The sequence below is a fragment of the Ruditapes philippinarum genome, unplaced genomic scaffold (assembly GCF_026571515.1).
Source record: "Ruditapes philippinarum isolate M1 unplaced genomic scaffold, ASM2657151v2 ctg1832_1_1_1_1, whole genome shotgun sequence".
NCBI lineage: Eukaryota > Metazoa > Mollusca > Bivalvia > Venerida > Veneridae > Ruditapes > Ruditapes philippinarum.
This window is the reverse complement of record NW_026853788.1, coordinates 78,965-94,473: the sequence shown is the minus strand read 5'-3', so window position 1 is coordinate 94,473 and position 15,509 is coordinate 78,965. Positions and strand designations below refer to the sequence as shown.

At 31.6% G+C, this 15,509-nt stretch overlaps 1 protein-coding gene across 1 annotated transcript in view; it reads left to right on the top strand.

The window, feature by feature from the left end:
• Positions 1 to 10,226, top strand: part of LOC132737880 (solute carrier family 4 member 11-like) — a 44,279-nt gene extending 34,053 nt beyond the window's left edge. The window contains exons 11-19 of the mRNA XM_060725252.1: positions 3,007 to 3,139; positions 4,074 to 4,147; positions 4,710 to 4,899; positions 5,701 to 5,807; positions 6,521 to 6,692; positions 7,119 to 7,292; positions 8,193 to 8,385; positions 8,822 to 8,991; positions 9,767 to 10,226. Coding sequence (XP_060581235.1) covers positions 3,007 to 3,139; positions 4,074 to 4,147; positions 4,710 to 4,899; positions 5,701 to 5,807; positions 6,521 to 6,692; positions 7,119 to 7,292; positions 8,193 to 8,385; positions 8,822 to 8,991; positions 9,767 to 9,827 — 1,274 coding nt within the window. The 3' untranslated portion in view covers positions 9,828 to 10,226. The remainder of the gene's footprint in view (positions 1 to 3,006; positions 3,140 to 4,073; positions 4,148 to 4,709; positions 4,900 to 5,700; positions 5,808 to 6,520; positions 6,693 to 7,118; positions 7,293 to 8,192; positions 8,386 to 8,821; positions 8,992 to 9,766) is intronic.
• The last annotated feature ends 5,283 nt before the right edge of the window (positions 10,227 to 15,509 follow it).

Genomic DNA, 15,509 nt, shown 5'->3' with positions numbered 1-15,509 from the left:
TCTTCTTTTAAACAACCCTAAAGAGCTAGAGCTTAGATATTTGGCATGAAACATCTTCTAATGAGTGTCTACCAAGTTTGTTCAAATAAAAGCCCTGGGTCAAAATTGGCCCGCCCCCGGGGGTCATTGATTTTCCCTATATGCATATAGTAAAAACTTAAAAGATCTTCTTTTAAAGAACTGTAAGAGCTAGAGCTAAGATTTTTGGCATGGAACATCTTCTAGTGAGTGTCTACCAAGTTTGTTCAAATAAAAGCCCTGGGGTCAAAATTGGCCCCGCCCCGGGGGGTCATTGATTTTCCCTATATGCATATAGTAAACACTTAAAAAATCTTCCTTTAAAGAACTGTAAGAGCTAGAGCTTAGATATTTGGCATGAAACATCTTCTAGTGAATGTCTACCAAGTTTGTTCAAATAAAAGCCCTGGGGTCAAAAATTGGCCCCGCCCAGGGGGTCATTGATTTTCCCTATATGCATAAAGTATACTTAAAAAAATCTTCTTTTAAAGAACCCAAAGAGCTAGAGCTTAGATATTTGGCATGAAACATCTTCTAGTGAATGTCTACCAAGTTTGTTCAAATAAAAGCCCTGGGGTCAAAATTGGCCCCGCCCTGGGGGGTAATTGATTTTCCCTATATGCATATAGTTTAAACTTAAAAAATCTTCTTTTAAAGAACCGTAAGAGCTAGAGCTTAGATATTTGGCATAAAACATCTTCTAGTAAATGTCTACCAAAGTTTGTTCAAATAAAAGCCCTGGGGTCAAAATTGGCCCCGCCCCAGGGGGTCATTGATTTTCCCTATATGCATATAGTAAAAACTTAAAAAATCTTCTTTTAAAGAACTGTAAGAGCTAAAGCTTATATATTTGGCATGAAACATCTTCTAGTGAATGTCTACCAAGTTTGTTCAAATAAAACCCCTGGGGTCCAAATTGGCCCCTCCCCAGGGGTCATTGATTTTCCTTATATGCATATAGTAAAAACTTATAAAATCTTCTTTTAAAGAACCCAAAGAGCTAGAGCTAAGATATTTAGCATGAGACATGTTCTAATGGGTGTCTACCAAGTATGTTCAAATAAAAGCCCTGGGGTCAAAACTGGCCCCGCCCCGGGGTCATTGATTTTCCTTATATACATAGCAAAAACTTAAAAATCTTCTTTGAAAAAACCCAAATAACTAGAGTTTAGATATTAAGCATGCAACATCTTTAAGTAAATATCTACAAAGTTTGTTCAAATAAAAGCCCAGGGGTCAAAACTGGCCCTGCCCGAGGGGTGTCATTGTTTTTTACTCTATGTGTATAGTAAAAACTTAAAAAATCTTCTTTTAAAAAACCCAATGAGCTAGAACTTAGATGTTTTGCATGAAACATCTTCTTATTGGTGTCTACCAAGTCTGTTCAAATAAACAAATAAAAGCCCTTGGGTAAAAATTGGGCTGGGGGGGGGGGGCTATATACAGGTGAGCGACCTCAGGGCCATCATGGCCCTCTTGTTATTTTTAAAGTTTGTCCGGACTACTTCTCTTATACCACTTAAGCAATTTCAATGAAACTTTACAGGATTGATCTGTAGCTCAAGTCCTTGCACATATTGCACGGGTTTTCCGGTTGAATGATTTTTGGCCGAGTTATGGCCCTTTGATAAAAAGGTGTTTTTTCTGTGTGTTGCCAAATACGCAAAAGCTTGTCCGGCCTTCTCCTCATAAACTACTGGTGCAATTTTATCCAAACTTTACAGGAATGATCAGTACCAAGTCTAGTTGTGCACTGACAGTCTGTCCGTCTGTCACAAACTTTGTCCCAACATGAAATTGGCCATCATAAGGCGACACATGTGATTACTGATCGCTCTTGTTTTTTAAATTTTGCTTTTAAAATGTTATATTTTGATAACGGGGATGTTTAAAAAATAACTTTAGAGTGTCCTTCTGTCTGTCTGTTCACTGTGATCACTTTTAAAGAACTTTTTCAACAAATTTACTTAAAATAGAAACATAAGTGAATGGCCAATGGCCCTTCAGAATGTTGCTTGGGCTCTTACCGGTAGGGGACTTATGGATTGCTTGCAATACTATGATAATTGCTTGTTTAGATAGGTACTGTAAAAAAAAAGACCTTTAATTTAGCAAATGTGCATCCATTGAAAGCCTAAAGTAAGGTCTTGGTATACCAAGACTTCTGACAGTAGGTATTTGATATGCCAAAAGTTGACAATAAGTATGCAAAAAAGAAGTATGCTGATGGTATACCAAAAGAAAATTCTTGATATGCCAAAATTAAACACTTGCTGTGTTGAACAGTATGCCTCTGGTGTACTTTAAAAAAGTTTATTGATCTACCATATAAATCACATATATTCTATGTTGATCCTGTATTCTGGTTAGAGAGATCTTTCATTTGTTAAAATTCCATTTACTAGTACATCATAGAATTTCAGACCCTTTTTAACTGGGCTTGTTCAGTAGGGGCAGGGTAAATTTTTAGGAAAAACAATATTGCAAAAGAAGAGAAAAAGCTTAATGTAATTTGAATAAAAGAGCAAAATAGCATAATTTTTTTCCAAGAATTTTTTTTTTTGGGGGGGGGGGGGGGGATGTTAAAGGCTCCACTTAAAGAAGGAAAAGAGCCCTGAAACAAAAATTAGTACAAAGGTACAGGAATCTTTAACAAACAAAAAAACTACACTATGATAGGAAAATATCATACATGTGAACTCTCCCATTTTTAGCGGGAGACTCCCACTTTCTGCAGCCATATTTTCAAAGATTTTTCTTAAAATTAAGGGGTATTTTCACAAATTTTAAGAAATTGTCCTCTTTTTAATGTCAGAACTTCATTCTTTGTTGTAAATTCTAAAATCTCCCTCCTTTTGAAGAGATATCTCCCACTTAATCATGGAAAGAATTTCACATGTATGAAATATAATGATTTGATGTTAAATATATCATTAATGATTTCATCATAAGTTGGATATAATCATGTGACGGATATGTTTATTTCAGTTATATACAGTATATGTGAGGATTTTGACCTGGACTTTCAGGCGATGTTTTGTTGCGTTGGTTTGTGGAATACCTTCTTTCTCTTCTTATACTCCGCATTTGATCTCAGTGATGTTATGAAATGGTCAACAAGGTAAGATCTTACTTATTTCTTGTTTATCTTAATGTTAATGAAATTTTTATTTAATTTCAAATATTTTATTAGATGTAGCTTTATACCCTTTAATAAGTAAAACACAGATAATTTTTGTTAGGACATAACAGTTGCTACAATAGAATTTTGTTAGATGTAACACATACATAAATGTAAGCATCCAGTCAAAGGGAAGAAACTAGCAATATTTATTTTTTGGCATGAACTGAGAGTTATCTCATAGATATGAAAATTTATGCTGTTTGTATTTGGTTCAATTTCTAAATATGAAAATTGGTAAAAATTTGATTGAACATATAATTTTACCTCATGACATTGGTTGTTTACTATGTGATATAACCATTATGAATTTCTCTATATAACACATATAGAATTTGCCACTAATGACAATTTTGATTTTATTGACATTTTATGGCTTTATGATTTCTGGTGATAGAATGAATCTTAATTAAGTTCATTGACTTACATTAGACTGTTGGAAGCTGTCCACAGGCTCTCGTTATAAATTTTGTCTAGACTTGTTTACTTGAAGTCTATATGAGCCGCGTCACGACAAAACCAACATAATGGGTTTGCGACCAGCATGGATCCAGACCAGCCTGCGCATCCGCGCAGTCTGATCAGGATCCATGCTGTTCGCTTACAAACCCTATAACAAGTAGAGAAACTGATAGCGAACAGCATGGATCCTGATCAGACTACGCGGATGCGCAGGCTGGTCTGGATCCATACTGGTTGCAAACATACTATGTTGGTTTTGTCGTGACGCGGCTCATATGAAATGATCAAACTTGCAATATTTATATTGTATTTAATGTAGCTGATCTTAATTGAGGGTTAATTATAAAGCTATAAGATATAGAGATGATGTGATATGTCATTAGTTTATCAGCATTATAATCTTACCTTTCAGGTCATCAGAGGAGATATTTGCCTTGTTTATATCCATAGCTTTCACAATAGATGCTATCAAAAATACTGTACATAGTATGTATGATTACTCTAGTTATAATAATGTTATTTTATGAGCAATTAGACTTGACTATTCCTAGAGTAAGGAGAGAGCTATTGTACTCACCCGGTTGTTGGCGTCACACTTTGGTAAAGCTTTTCCGTGCAAGTTGTTATCACTAAAAAACTAATAAAGGAAATGGATTGAAACTTCACACACTTATTTGAGAGCATAATAGAAGGTCACTGTCTAAGGGCAATAACTTAAACATTGATTTTGACAGAATTATGCACAAAATTATGGCCCTTTTTGAATTTAGAAAATTGGACATAATCTAGGCTTTTGTTCGTTGAAATATATTGATAATTTGGTATTTTCATCAGGAATACCAGCTCTTAGATTGTTTAAAAAAACAAAGGAGAACACTTAAAAAGATACTGTTATTACAAGAGATACACTTGTGCAAACACATATTTCATTTACTTATAATTACACTTTATTCAAGTGTAAAACTGTACTTATTTAATCAAATAATTATGTATACATGTATATAGATACATGATAATTATAAATGTGTAAACATGTGTATTGTTTCAGATTTTGGTGAACATTACAACATTCCAGAGTGTGGGGAGAATTATAACAGTTCACAAGTTGCTCTAGAAAACACGATGAACAATGTGACAACACCGATACGAGAGTGTGAACGTGATGTCAGTTTACTGTATCTCCTACTACTACTGGGAACACTCTGGCTCGGTGTCACACTTTATAACTTTACAAAAACGTAAGGGCATATCGCTGACTTGAGATCACTGGTCCCTCACCGCTGTAGGTTCGATCCTCACTTGGGTCGAAATCTTTCATGTGAGGAAGCCATCCAGCTGGCTTACGGAAGGTCGGTGGTTCTACCCGGGTGCCCGCTCGTGCCTGAAATAATGCCCGGAGGGGCACCTGGGGTCTTCCTCCACCAATAAAAGCTGAAAAAAATCGACGAAAAAAATCTCGGCGGGACGCTCTATGATGGCCTGACTTGAGTGTACGGTCGCCCATATGGGCTTTCCGGCGGCGACCTTAAATAAACGCATAAAAAAAAAAAAAGGGCATATCACAAACTTACATAAATCGTGATAGATGTCAGATTTTGAAACAGGAATCATTGCCACATTTGTATCTGGGGTTGTTTTGTATGGTAGAAAAATAGAAGATTAAATGCTATTATTGGTAGTTTAGCCTAATAGTATTATTATTTCTTGGTCAGTTGAAATCAGTAAGAATTCATATCTGAAATAAATTTTGATCTGAACTTTGGATCTGTTAAAATATGTGATTTATTTAACAAATGTTAGCTCACTCAAAGTGTCAATGCCATTCTTGGAGTGACTCAGTCATTTTATCTTTGTGTAATTAAAACTCTAGTTGGAAACTTGCTACAGAATGGAACTAAAATCTTTTCTTATTTTGTTTCTTGCCATGGTATTGTTTGTGATATTGTTTGGTTTAACAAAACATGGGTTTTCTCTCTTTTGATATAATCCAACTAATCTATAACATTAAATTGTTAATCAACATGTATTTTATATTTCAGGCCATATTTGAATCCTGGTAAGAGAGAGTTATTGGCCGATTATTCTCTACCTGTGGCTGTTATTATTGTCAGTTTGATTGGTGTGTTTGCCTTTGATGATGTTAATAGTAAGTTATATTCTGCTTTAATATATAAATAATATTAGCTACGTGTGGTTTCTTTGAATTCTTCCTTTTTATCCATAAATAATATTAGTAAAATTGTCTGCTGAATTAGCATATTGATGAACAATTATTAGATTCTCTTGTGTTGTATTATTTCATGTCAATAAGTGTAGCAGTGCATGTCATAATGACATAGTAATGCCCATTATATTTGGACCTTGTGGTTGAGTAATGGAGGTTCTTGACTTCAAACACTTGCCTTGTGTACGTGTTGGTTCAAATTTAACAAAAATCTTTGGATCTTTTCATTTGACTTGATGGTTCTATCTCCAGTACTTGGAAGTTTTTCTCCACCAGTGAAGCAGGGAAGTTTTGATATGACCTTACATTGTTCGTGTAGCTTAAAATATTTGCTATGATTAAACTTTGCTTGCAATTATCATCTACATTTTTAATGTAGAGTATAAAATTTACATCCATTTCTAATGATAATTGGTAATGTTCTGCATTCAAATATAGTTTCACCACATTGAAATTATAATTATTTGATATTTTTACTGTAAAATTATCAAGATATATTTATAAATTGCAATTAATTTTCAGTAATCTACAGAACATCAAGTTATGACATTTAATATGTGCATTCATTTAGAACCATGAATTTTTCTTTTTGAATAACATTTATTTACAGTATTATATATATTGTATATTTACAGTGGGTAAAGGGTTTGACTCTAAGCGTGAAGATAATATATTTACTATAGTTCCTCTACATAGCCTATCAGTCGGTGCTGTATTCGGTGGTATGGGACTAGGCTTCTGTCTCTCACTACTCTTCTTCATGGATCAAAATATTTCTGCCGCTCTAGTAAATGCTCCACAAAACAAGTAAGAACTTTAAGCATAATGGCTTGTAAATTCAAAATATTTCTCAATTTGTTAAAATTCTTTTTGCTTTAATGTAAGTAGTGTACTATTGTCGCAAGTATTGTAATATTGTCACTGCAAACTTGGCTCTTATAGCTTTTTTGTTTTGCCTTTAAAGTTCAATGAACAATAACATAATTTGTTTGAAATTTAACTTGTTCATTGTTTAACTTTTCTCAAAGATTAACAAGTTCAATATTTTACTTGTTCATCATTTAAACTTGCACATTCTTACTTTTTTGTAGTTACACTTTGTCATTAATCTTGTTGGTAGTTACACTTGTTCATTATTTTATTTGTTTAATAATTTGTTATCTAAATTTGATTTTTAAATTGTAAATTTTACTTTTATATGAATGTAAATTAATAGTTAACATTTTATTTCAGGATGAAGAAGGGTACAGCATATCACTGGGATCTATTTGTTATTGGGCTAATCAATGGTGTGCTGTCAATATTTGCATTTCCCTGGGTGCACGCTGCTCTACCTCACTCACCGTTACACGTGAGAGCCCTCGCTGATGTAGAGGAACGTGTTGATCAAGGACATATCTATTCAATGTAAATAGTTTTTTTATCTGGAGTTGTTTCCCTTTATTCATCAAACTGTTAAAATTGTCTGATTTTGAATCACATAGATGTTGTGTATTCTTCTGTCCTCGTTTTAGATGACATTCAGTAGACTAGTACTTTGTAAATTAGTTAAACACGTGGGTCTTATGTGGAAAGTAGAACTTAAAGAATATAATTATATTTCAGATAGACTTCAGACAGTTAAATTCATGTTTATGTTTTGTGGTTAGGACTAAATTTATATAAGCATTGTTATTAGTTCTATAAGTAGTACTAAGGTTAAATAAGTAGTGTGTTTGTTTGTTCATGTATAATTGTTTTGGTGTTTTCAAGTAGAACTAAAGTTACATAAGTAATGGGTTTGTGTTATATTTTTTGTTCCAAGTAGAACTAAAGTTTTATAAGCAATTTTTTTGGTTTGTTGTCGACCTACCAATACTTGAATAATTATTCACCTTTTTGAAGTTTGTCTGACAAATTTCTCATTACCCTACAATATTTTAGCGCCCCTTAACATACAGTAAGCAAAAGTGTAGCTATTGTGATACACAAATATAACAACAGATCAGTATACTCGTATGTATTTGACTATTTAAATTTCTTAACACTACAATGGGTTGATGCAGTCCATTTTACAAATTTAGAGTGGTAAGGGTTAAAAACGGTGAAGTAATTGCTAGTCAGACAAATTACCAAAATTGTTTAATCAAGAGATACTTTTTTGCTGGCTTACATTCTATCTCGTCAACCTCTACTTTCAAATAGCTTGTCACTTTGTTTTTGGTCAACTGGTCTACAGCTAAAGCAGGAAAATTGTTCATATTGCTTTTATTGTTTTATTCTTTTAATGAATTAGTGTAATAAAATGATGTCTTTATGATATTTCAGCATTGTGAGAGTGAGAGAAACACGTCTGACATCAATATTCTCCAATGTTATGATTGGATTATCACTGCTTATATTGCCAGTGTTATCTTATATTCCGACACCAGTTCTCTATGGACTATTCTTGTATATAGCTGTCACAGCACTCACCGGGAACCAGCTGTTTGAGAGAATTATGCTGCTCATAACAGAACAGGTTCCAGTATTGTTTAATTATCATTTGAAATTTTCAAAACATTAATTTATCATTTGAACATTTCAAAACATGAAATTATCATCTGAACATTTCAAAATATGCATTTTTGCTACTTTCAATTATTTTACTTTAGGATAAAACAGGAGTTATTGCCCTTTGTATCTTTGTTTTAAAAACAAAGTATACGACAACATAATGTCTTCCAACTTAATTTCAAACGTTGAACCAGTTTAAGTATAGCATTTACAGAGCAAAGAATATATTTTTATATGAAAGGAGATTAAAAATGGTCCAACATTTACCTTTGTTGGGTTCTTTGTACTTCTCAACGCAATCATAGAGGAAAAAAAAAAAACATATACATTGTTACAACAAAAAATATATTATCAAAATTTTCTATACATTAAATATAAATATGAGAATTGTTATTTTACAGAGTGCTTATCCACCAAACCACTATATCCGGAGGGTTCCACAACGAATGATGCATTTCTTCACACTACTACAGTTAATCCAGCTTGCTGTATTGTGTGCATTTGGCTTTGCACCATATCCATACCTGAAAATGTTTTTCCCTGTTCTCATCTTTATTTTAATACCTCTTAGGTATGTATAACTTCTTAAACTGTTTATTAATTCGAGAAAGTGTCTATAAGTTAACATTTTACATAACAATCAAATCAAACTAAATTCTGTATAAACTAAATTGTTAATTTATTTGCACACTAAGTTTACTTGGGAACAAAGTGCTGAAAATTTAGTTTTGTCTTTTGCTTGTTGTTATCCACAATTTCATTAAATAGTATCTTCTTCCAAACTAATTGTTAGATTTTGACCAAACTTCAATGGAGCGATCCTTAGATGGTCCTCTTATATAGTAATATAAAAAAAGTTCTAGTCTCATGTACATGTAAGCCAAAGAAGCTAAAAATTAACAATGAAAATAAAATCTTTAAAAGTAATTGTGTCAGGTTCATTCTAAAATAAGTGTCTACTTTTTCAACCACTCTTATGATATTCTGTTTCACATGAAAGATCACCTGAAACCATTCGATTTAAATGTAAATAAGAAGAATATCTGTATATGAATATCTATAAAGGTTGTTGTAAGTCAACAGGTACATAAACAACTTTTCAACTGGCATATAACCCACAATATACAGATCCTGCGTTGACAATAAACTTTATCACCCCACTATCTCCCTGTCAGTCATGTGATATTTGTATAATATGTATTATGATAATTGAAATTTATTGCTTTCATTAATAATCCACTTTAAATTAATGACAATACAGTCATGTACTAATTATTGATGACACACATGAACTGAAAAATGTTTTAATGCTATTGATTATATTTTCTTTTTCTTTTTTTTTTCAGACAAAAAGTAATTCCAAAGATTGTTCAGCAGAAATATCTAAATGCAATGGATAGTCATTAAATATGGAGACAGATGGTTGATGTTAACACATGTATATAATAAACATCACAATGTGTGCAGTTACACAGCAATGACAGTACAAAATGGATCTGAAATCCTGGTTTCACACCAAAGTGCCATGTACATGGTCTTGTGTTGTTATACATGTATTTGTTCCCCAGTGTTAGTATCCTAATTCCATACAGTTTTGTACAAAATGTAACTATATGGCAATAATCTTTATAAGTTGTGACGATATATGGTAATGTAACAGAAATATACTGGTAGTCTGTTAGAAGGACCAATGTTAAATATTTGAAGACTTTTAAGAATTGTTTTTTATATTGTGTGCAAGAAGAAAACAAGCTTTTTTTCTTCTCACTGCTCTTTACATCAGTATAACATCTTTTACAATGTATATATATATATATATACAATATATTTCAATAGTTAGACAGTTCAACTCTTTGAGTGCAAACAGGGTCTTTCAAATAGATTTTATAGTCTTCTATTTGAAAGACCCTGGTGCAGATGAGAACAGTAACACACCTATGCCACCAGAATTAAAGCCAGGCCAGCCTGTTTTTCAGTTTAGTGTGACAACCAGACTTTATCAAAGGTTATACAGTAGTAAATTTTAGATGTTAAACATCACGGAGATTGTGAATGTTTATACATATCTGAATCTCTTAATGAATTCTTGTAGTTAAAATTGAAAACATTTTGTTCTCCAATCCAAAGGTGTGCTATCAATACTATTAGATATTTTTGTGCTGGTATATTTTCATTGTTTTTTTCCAAAATACTAAGCTTTTGTAATGGTGTGTGTATTTTTTGCAATTTTACAATGGGGGTGAAAATATGACTTATAATTTCATTGACAACAAACAACATAATGGACATGTTTGAAGAGAATCCAAGGGAGGTAGATGTAATTCTGCTTTCATGTGACTATTACATCTGTATAACTAAGATCTAAAGGCAGTTTAAACCAATGTATAAGGTATACAGTATGTTAAAATTTTCAAGTTTAAAATAATGTACACATCGGTTAAAGAACTCTTGTTTACAACAGTAATGGTTATAACATTTCACACATTGACACTTACACATGTACGATATTCCTGGATTTGATGTTTCTGGACTTTCACAAATATGTTTTGTTACAACAGATTACAAGACAATTGTCTTGTACTGTTTGAAATGACCTACAACTTACCTGATGGAGCATTTTATTCCTCAACCTGCTGGAGCTGATGGTAATTAGCCGTTGCCTTCGGTATAGAGCAAGTCAGCTTGTACTGACCAGGCTTTATACTGTCAATAGCTCAGATTTTGTATATTGATATTGAAATCCCTTAAACTTCAAATGGATTGTTCCAAACTTAAAACAGGGCAAATCCAATGACCTTTACTGTGTTGATGTGACGTAAAATCCAATCAAACAAAACATGTATATTGTTATATAATACTCATACATGTATATTGTTATATACTCGTACATGTATATTGTTATATACTCGTACATGTATATTGTTATATACTCGTACATGTATATTGTTATATACTCGTACATGTATATTGTTATATACTCGTACATGTATATTGTTATATACTCGTACATGTATATTGTTATATACTCGTACATGTATATTGTTATATACTCGTACATGTTTGTTGTTATATACTCGTACATGTATATTGTTATATACTCGTACATGTATATTGTTATATACTCGTACATGTTTGTTGTTATATACATGTATATTGTTATATACATGTATATTGTTATATACTCGTACATGTTTGTTGTTATATACTCGTACATGTATATTGTTATATACTCGTACATGTATATTGTTATATACTCGTACATGTTTGTTGTTATATACATGTATATTGTTATATACATGTATATTGTTATATACTCGTACATGTTTGTTGTTATATACTCGTACATGTATATTGTTATATACTCGTACATGTATATTGTTATATACTCGTACATGTATATTGTTATATACTCATACATGTATATTGTTATATACTCATACATGTATATTGTTATATACTCGTACATGTATATTGTTATATACTCGTACATGTATATTGTTATATACTCGTACATGTATATTGTTATATACTCGTACATGTATATTGTTATATACTCGTACATGTATATTGTTATATACTCGTACATGTTTGTTGTTATATACATGTATATTGTTATATACATGTATATTGTTATATACTCGTACATGTTTGTTGTTATATACTCGTACATGTATATTGTTATATACTTGTACATGTATATTGTTATATAATGTTCATATAGAATCTCATGATTATTATATTTACATTATTTTACATGTTCTAACATATCACAGCGTTTTATTTAAATTGTGAATCTACAAACTGTCAATATTTCAATTAAAAACCATCAAATATCTTATATTTGATTAAATCGTCAAACCTGTTTATTTATGAGTTAAATTAATTTTATGTCATTTATTTAAAGCAAAGAGAAAATCTTGTAAAATCTTGTAAAAAGAGAAATAAATATTGAAAAACGAATCTTGTATAAAAAGACAATAATTTGTTGTTAACATTGTGTAAATATTAGTTTTGTTTCTAGTGGAAATGCTCAAATATTAAAACAATTGGCTCAATTCAGTTTTTAGAGAATCATGTCGGAGTAAAACCACTCTATTTGAATAATACAGTTGTGATTGTAATTGAAAAATATATGATATTTATTGTGTATCAATTATGTGAGTTGGTAGATAATCAAAATATATAAATGATATAATAATGTCCATCACAATATTGTATCTTGTTTTTCAGGAATGAAAACTTGCTGTGTACCTTTGTTGTACTTTACTTTGATAGTATGGTACTATTCAAATATACAAATCATGAGTTTTTGAAAGTTACAAATACATAATTAGTAAATTTCCTTGATATTAACTTTGAATGTTCACTGTGGAAAATACTATTAAACATTAGAATATACACAACAAAGGTACATAGCAGGTTTTTATGTTGTTTTTGTTGTAGGAAATCATCATTGTTGTAGTTGTTGTTGTTGTTTGTTGTTAAAAATAAGAGATATTTTTACTGTAGATGACCATATTTGTAATATAAGAATATGTACAGAATTTATACATGATAAGTTGAAAATAAATCACAAAGATTTAAAACATTCTTGTTTGTGTCATGATTGCAATTGTTTTTTATGTAAATATTATTCAGTCGAGTTTGTTTTGTTTCAATGAAGGATTCCAGAAAAACAACTTTTCAACCTATTAAACATATTATGTTTGGTATTTCTAGGTTACAAAACTTATAAAAACAAACTATATGCTATGGAATTGAGATAACTATTCCATGATAATAAATACCATGTCATCAAAAATATCTTCCCTGAAGTTAGAACTCAGATAATATTGTATTTCTGTTTGAAGTTGAGAACAGAACAGATGTTTCTAGATGAGCAACACACATTATATTGAATGGGGTATGACAGTATAATAAATACAACATTTAGTGAACTAAAATGCCAAATTATAAGGACACTAGTACTATTTGTTCAAACTGTAAATCTATAAGAAGTTGTGCTCTTTGATAACATAAGCTGAAATTCTATTTATATGATCTTTAAAAATTACTCAATTCTTACTTGTAAAATAAGTTAAGTCTTCATAACTTGACATTTATATTGTTTGGTCATTTTAAAGCTTAGTAGCCATCAATCAATGTATTTCAACCTCTGATTTCTATACTCGACTCGTGCGAAATACCCTCATTCAATGAATTAATCAGTTAGCTTTAGACGTCGGAAACACTCATGTGATTATAATCAGAAATATTATTGAGACATGAGTACGTAGATTAAGGAGATGAATAATTGTGGTGAAATATAAATGGAAAATTAAGTCTGCAATTAAATCAAACCTAAGTCATGAAGTTTGTCCAACGGGTTAGAGCTGTTGACAAAATACAGACCAAAAACATCAAGTTCGTGTTCATTGGGCCACATAATAAAGTAAGAATAATTACATGTTATCCGGAACTCGGCAAATGTTGGTTTTTCCAGTCTACTTCCCCGGTACTTCCCGGTGCACTTCTGGTCACAATAGATTGATAATTCAACATGTTATACTTATTTTCGAAGCTGTTAAAGTTTTATTTGTATCCCCAGATTAGCTGTAAATCTATTCAAACATTTGCTTTTAGATTTTTGTTGTTGAGATGACATTCACCTTTATACTGACCTTCAATACTTGATAGGTTGAAGACTAATAATTGAATGAACGCAAACAAACTAAATATGAACGCCGAAAAACAGAGTTTATCATGTTCCGCAGTAAAGCCCAGTTAAGTAACTATTGTACAATAGAGTCCTATATATAGATGGATGGTGTTTAAAGAAAATCTGTCATTTAGAAGCTTCGTCGAATGTTTCTGTACTAAGATTTACTAAGAATTTGCTTGCTATATTGCAATGCCATATAGAAGATGAATTAAATGAGATACACGCATCAAAAGTATGTGGGAAGTTTGAAATTTCTAAGAAATCTTCATTCTATCTTAACTGATTAATAATCAAATAAATTTTGAAATTGCGGGTTTTACGTCAATAGTTCTCCAGTGTATTTGCGTGATCTTTTTACTAAGCAAACTCCAAACAAAGAGACAAACAGAGAATACGATCTTCAGATGAAAACCGTGTAATTAACAGTTTTCATTTCAGTACCTCAAAACACACTGTTAGAAATGAGCTTTTTGCATGATCATCCGACAGCTGGCTTTGTAAGACAGCTGAAAACATACGTAGAACTTATAACTCACTATTTTTGCAAGCAATGCTATTGGTGTCAGCTAGAGCTGTTTAAGACTGTAACTTTCAGTTTTGTTCTCAGACGACAAAAGGTAACATCATCAGCGCTACATCATTTTTAGTTCGTTTTGCCTTGTAATTCCTTTTAAAATATTAATAAAACCTAGTGAAAGCATTGCTTTACGACCTTTATTAGCTCTTATTATATTCACATAACTCATAAAGAGCCTTATATATGTGTGGGCGCAAATGTCAGACAAACCACCATCCTAGAAATATAGAAATATAAAGTGGTGCAATATTTTTCATGTGTCTAGAAAATGCAATCCCGTCACAAAAGGTGTTACATATTGTTTTACATTTTTGCCTACCAACCAGGCACCGAAAAGAGAACGCAATCCCACGATATCAAAATTTATTTTGAATTGTTTGTGTTGATAATCATGTTTTGTATAATTTTTATTCTGCAAGATATGTTGTCTCAGCTACATGTATATAACTTCATAACAACAGTACAAAAACGGTAAGAACCTACATTTAAAACACCAAATTTCTAGTTACTTACACAACTAGCAAAAACTTTGAAAATTTCTTACTGACAGGTTCTTTTCTAAAATAATTTATCCATTTTATATCTGTCAGAAACTCTGACATTTGGATGCAACACAGTTCTTTTATCCAGCAAGCAAATGTTTTCATGTGTCAAGATTTTCTGGATATTGTCAAATGAGTAAGGTTTGTTTATTTAAGAGGTTATCGATTTTGCGGACCTCTTGTATGAATTAATGTACCATAACAAATCAATGTCTCCCCTCGTTGTCTGCTCTTAGATTAATCCTCTACTCTCAGGCTCTTAACTTGAT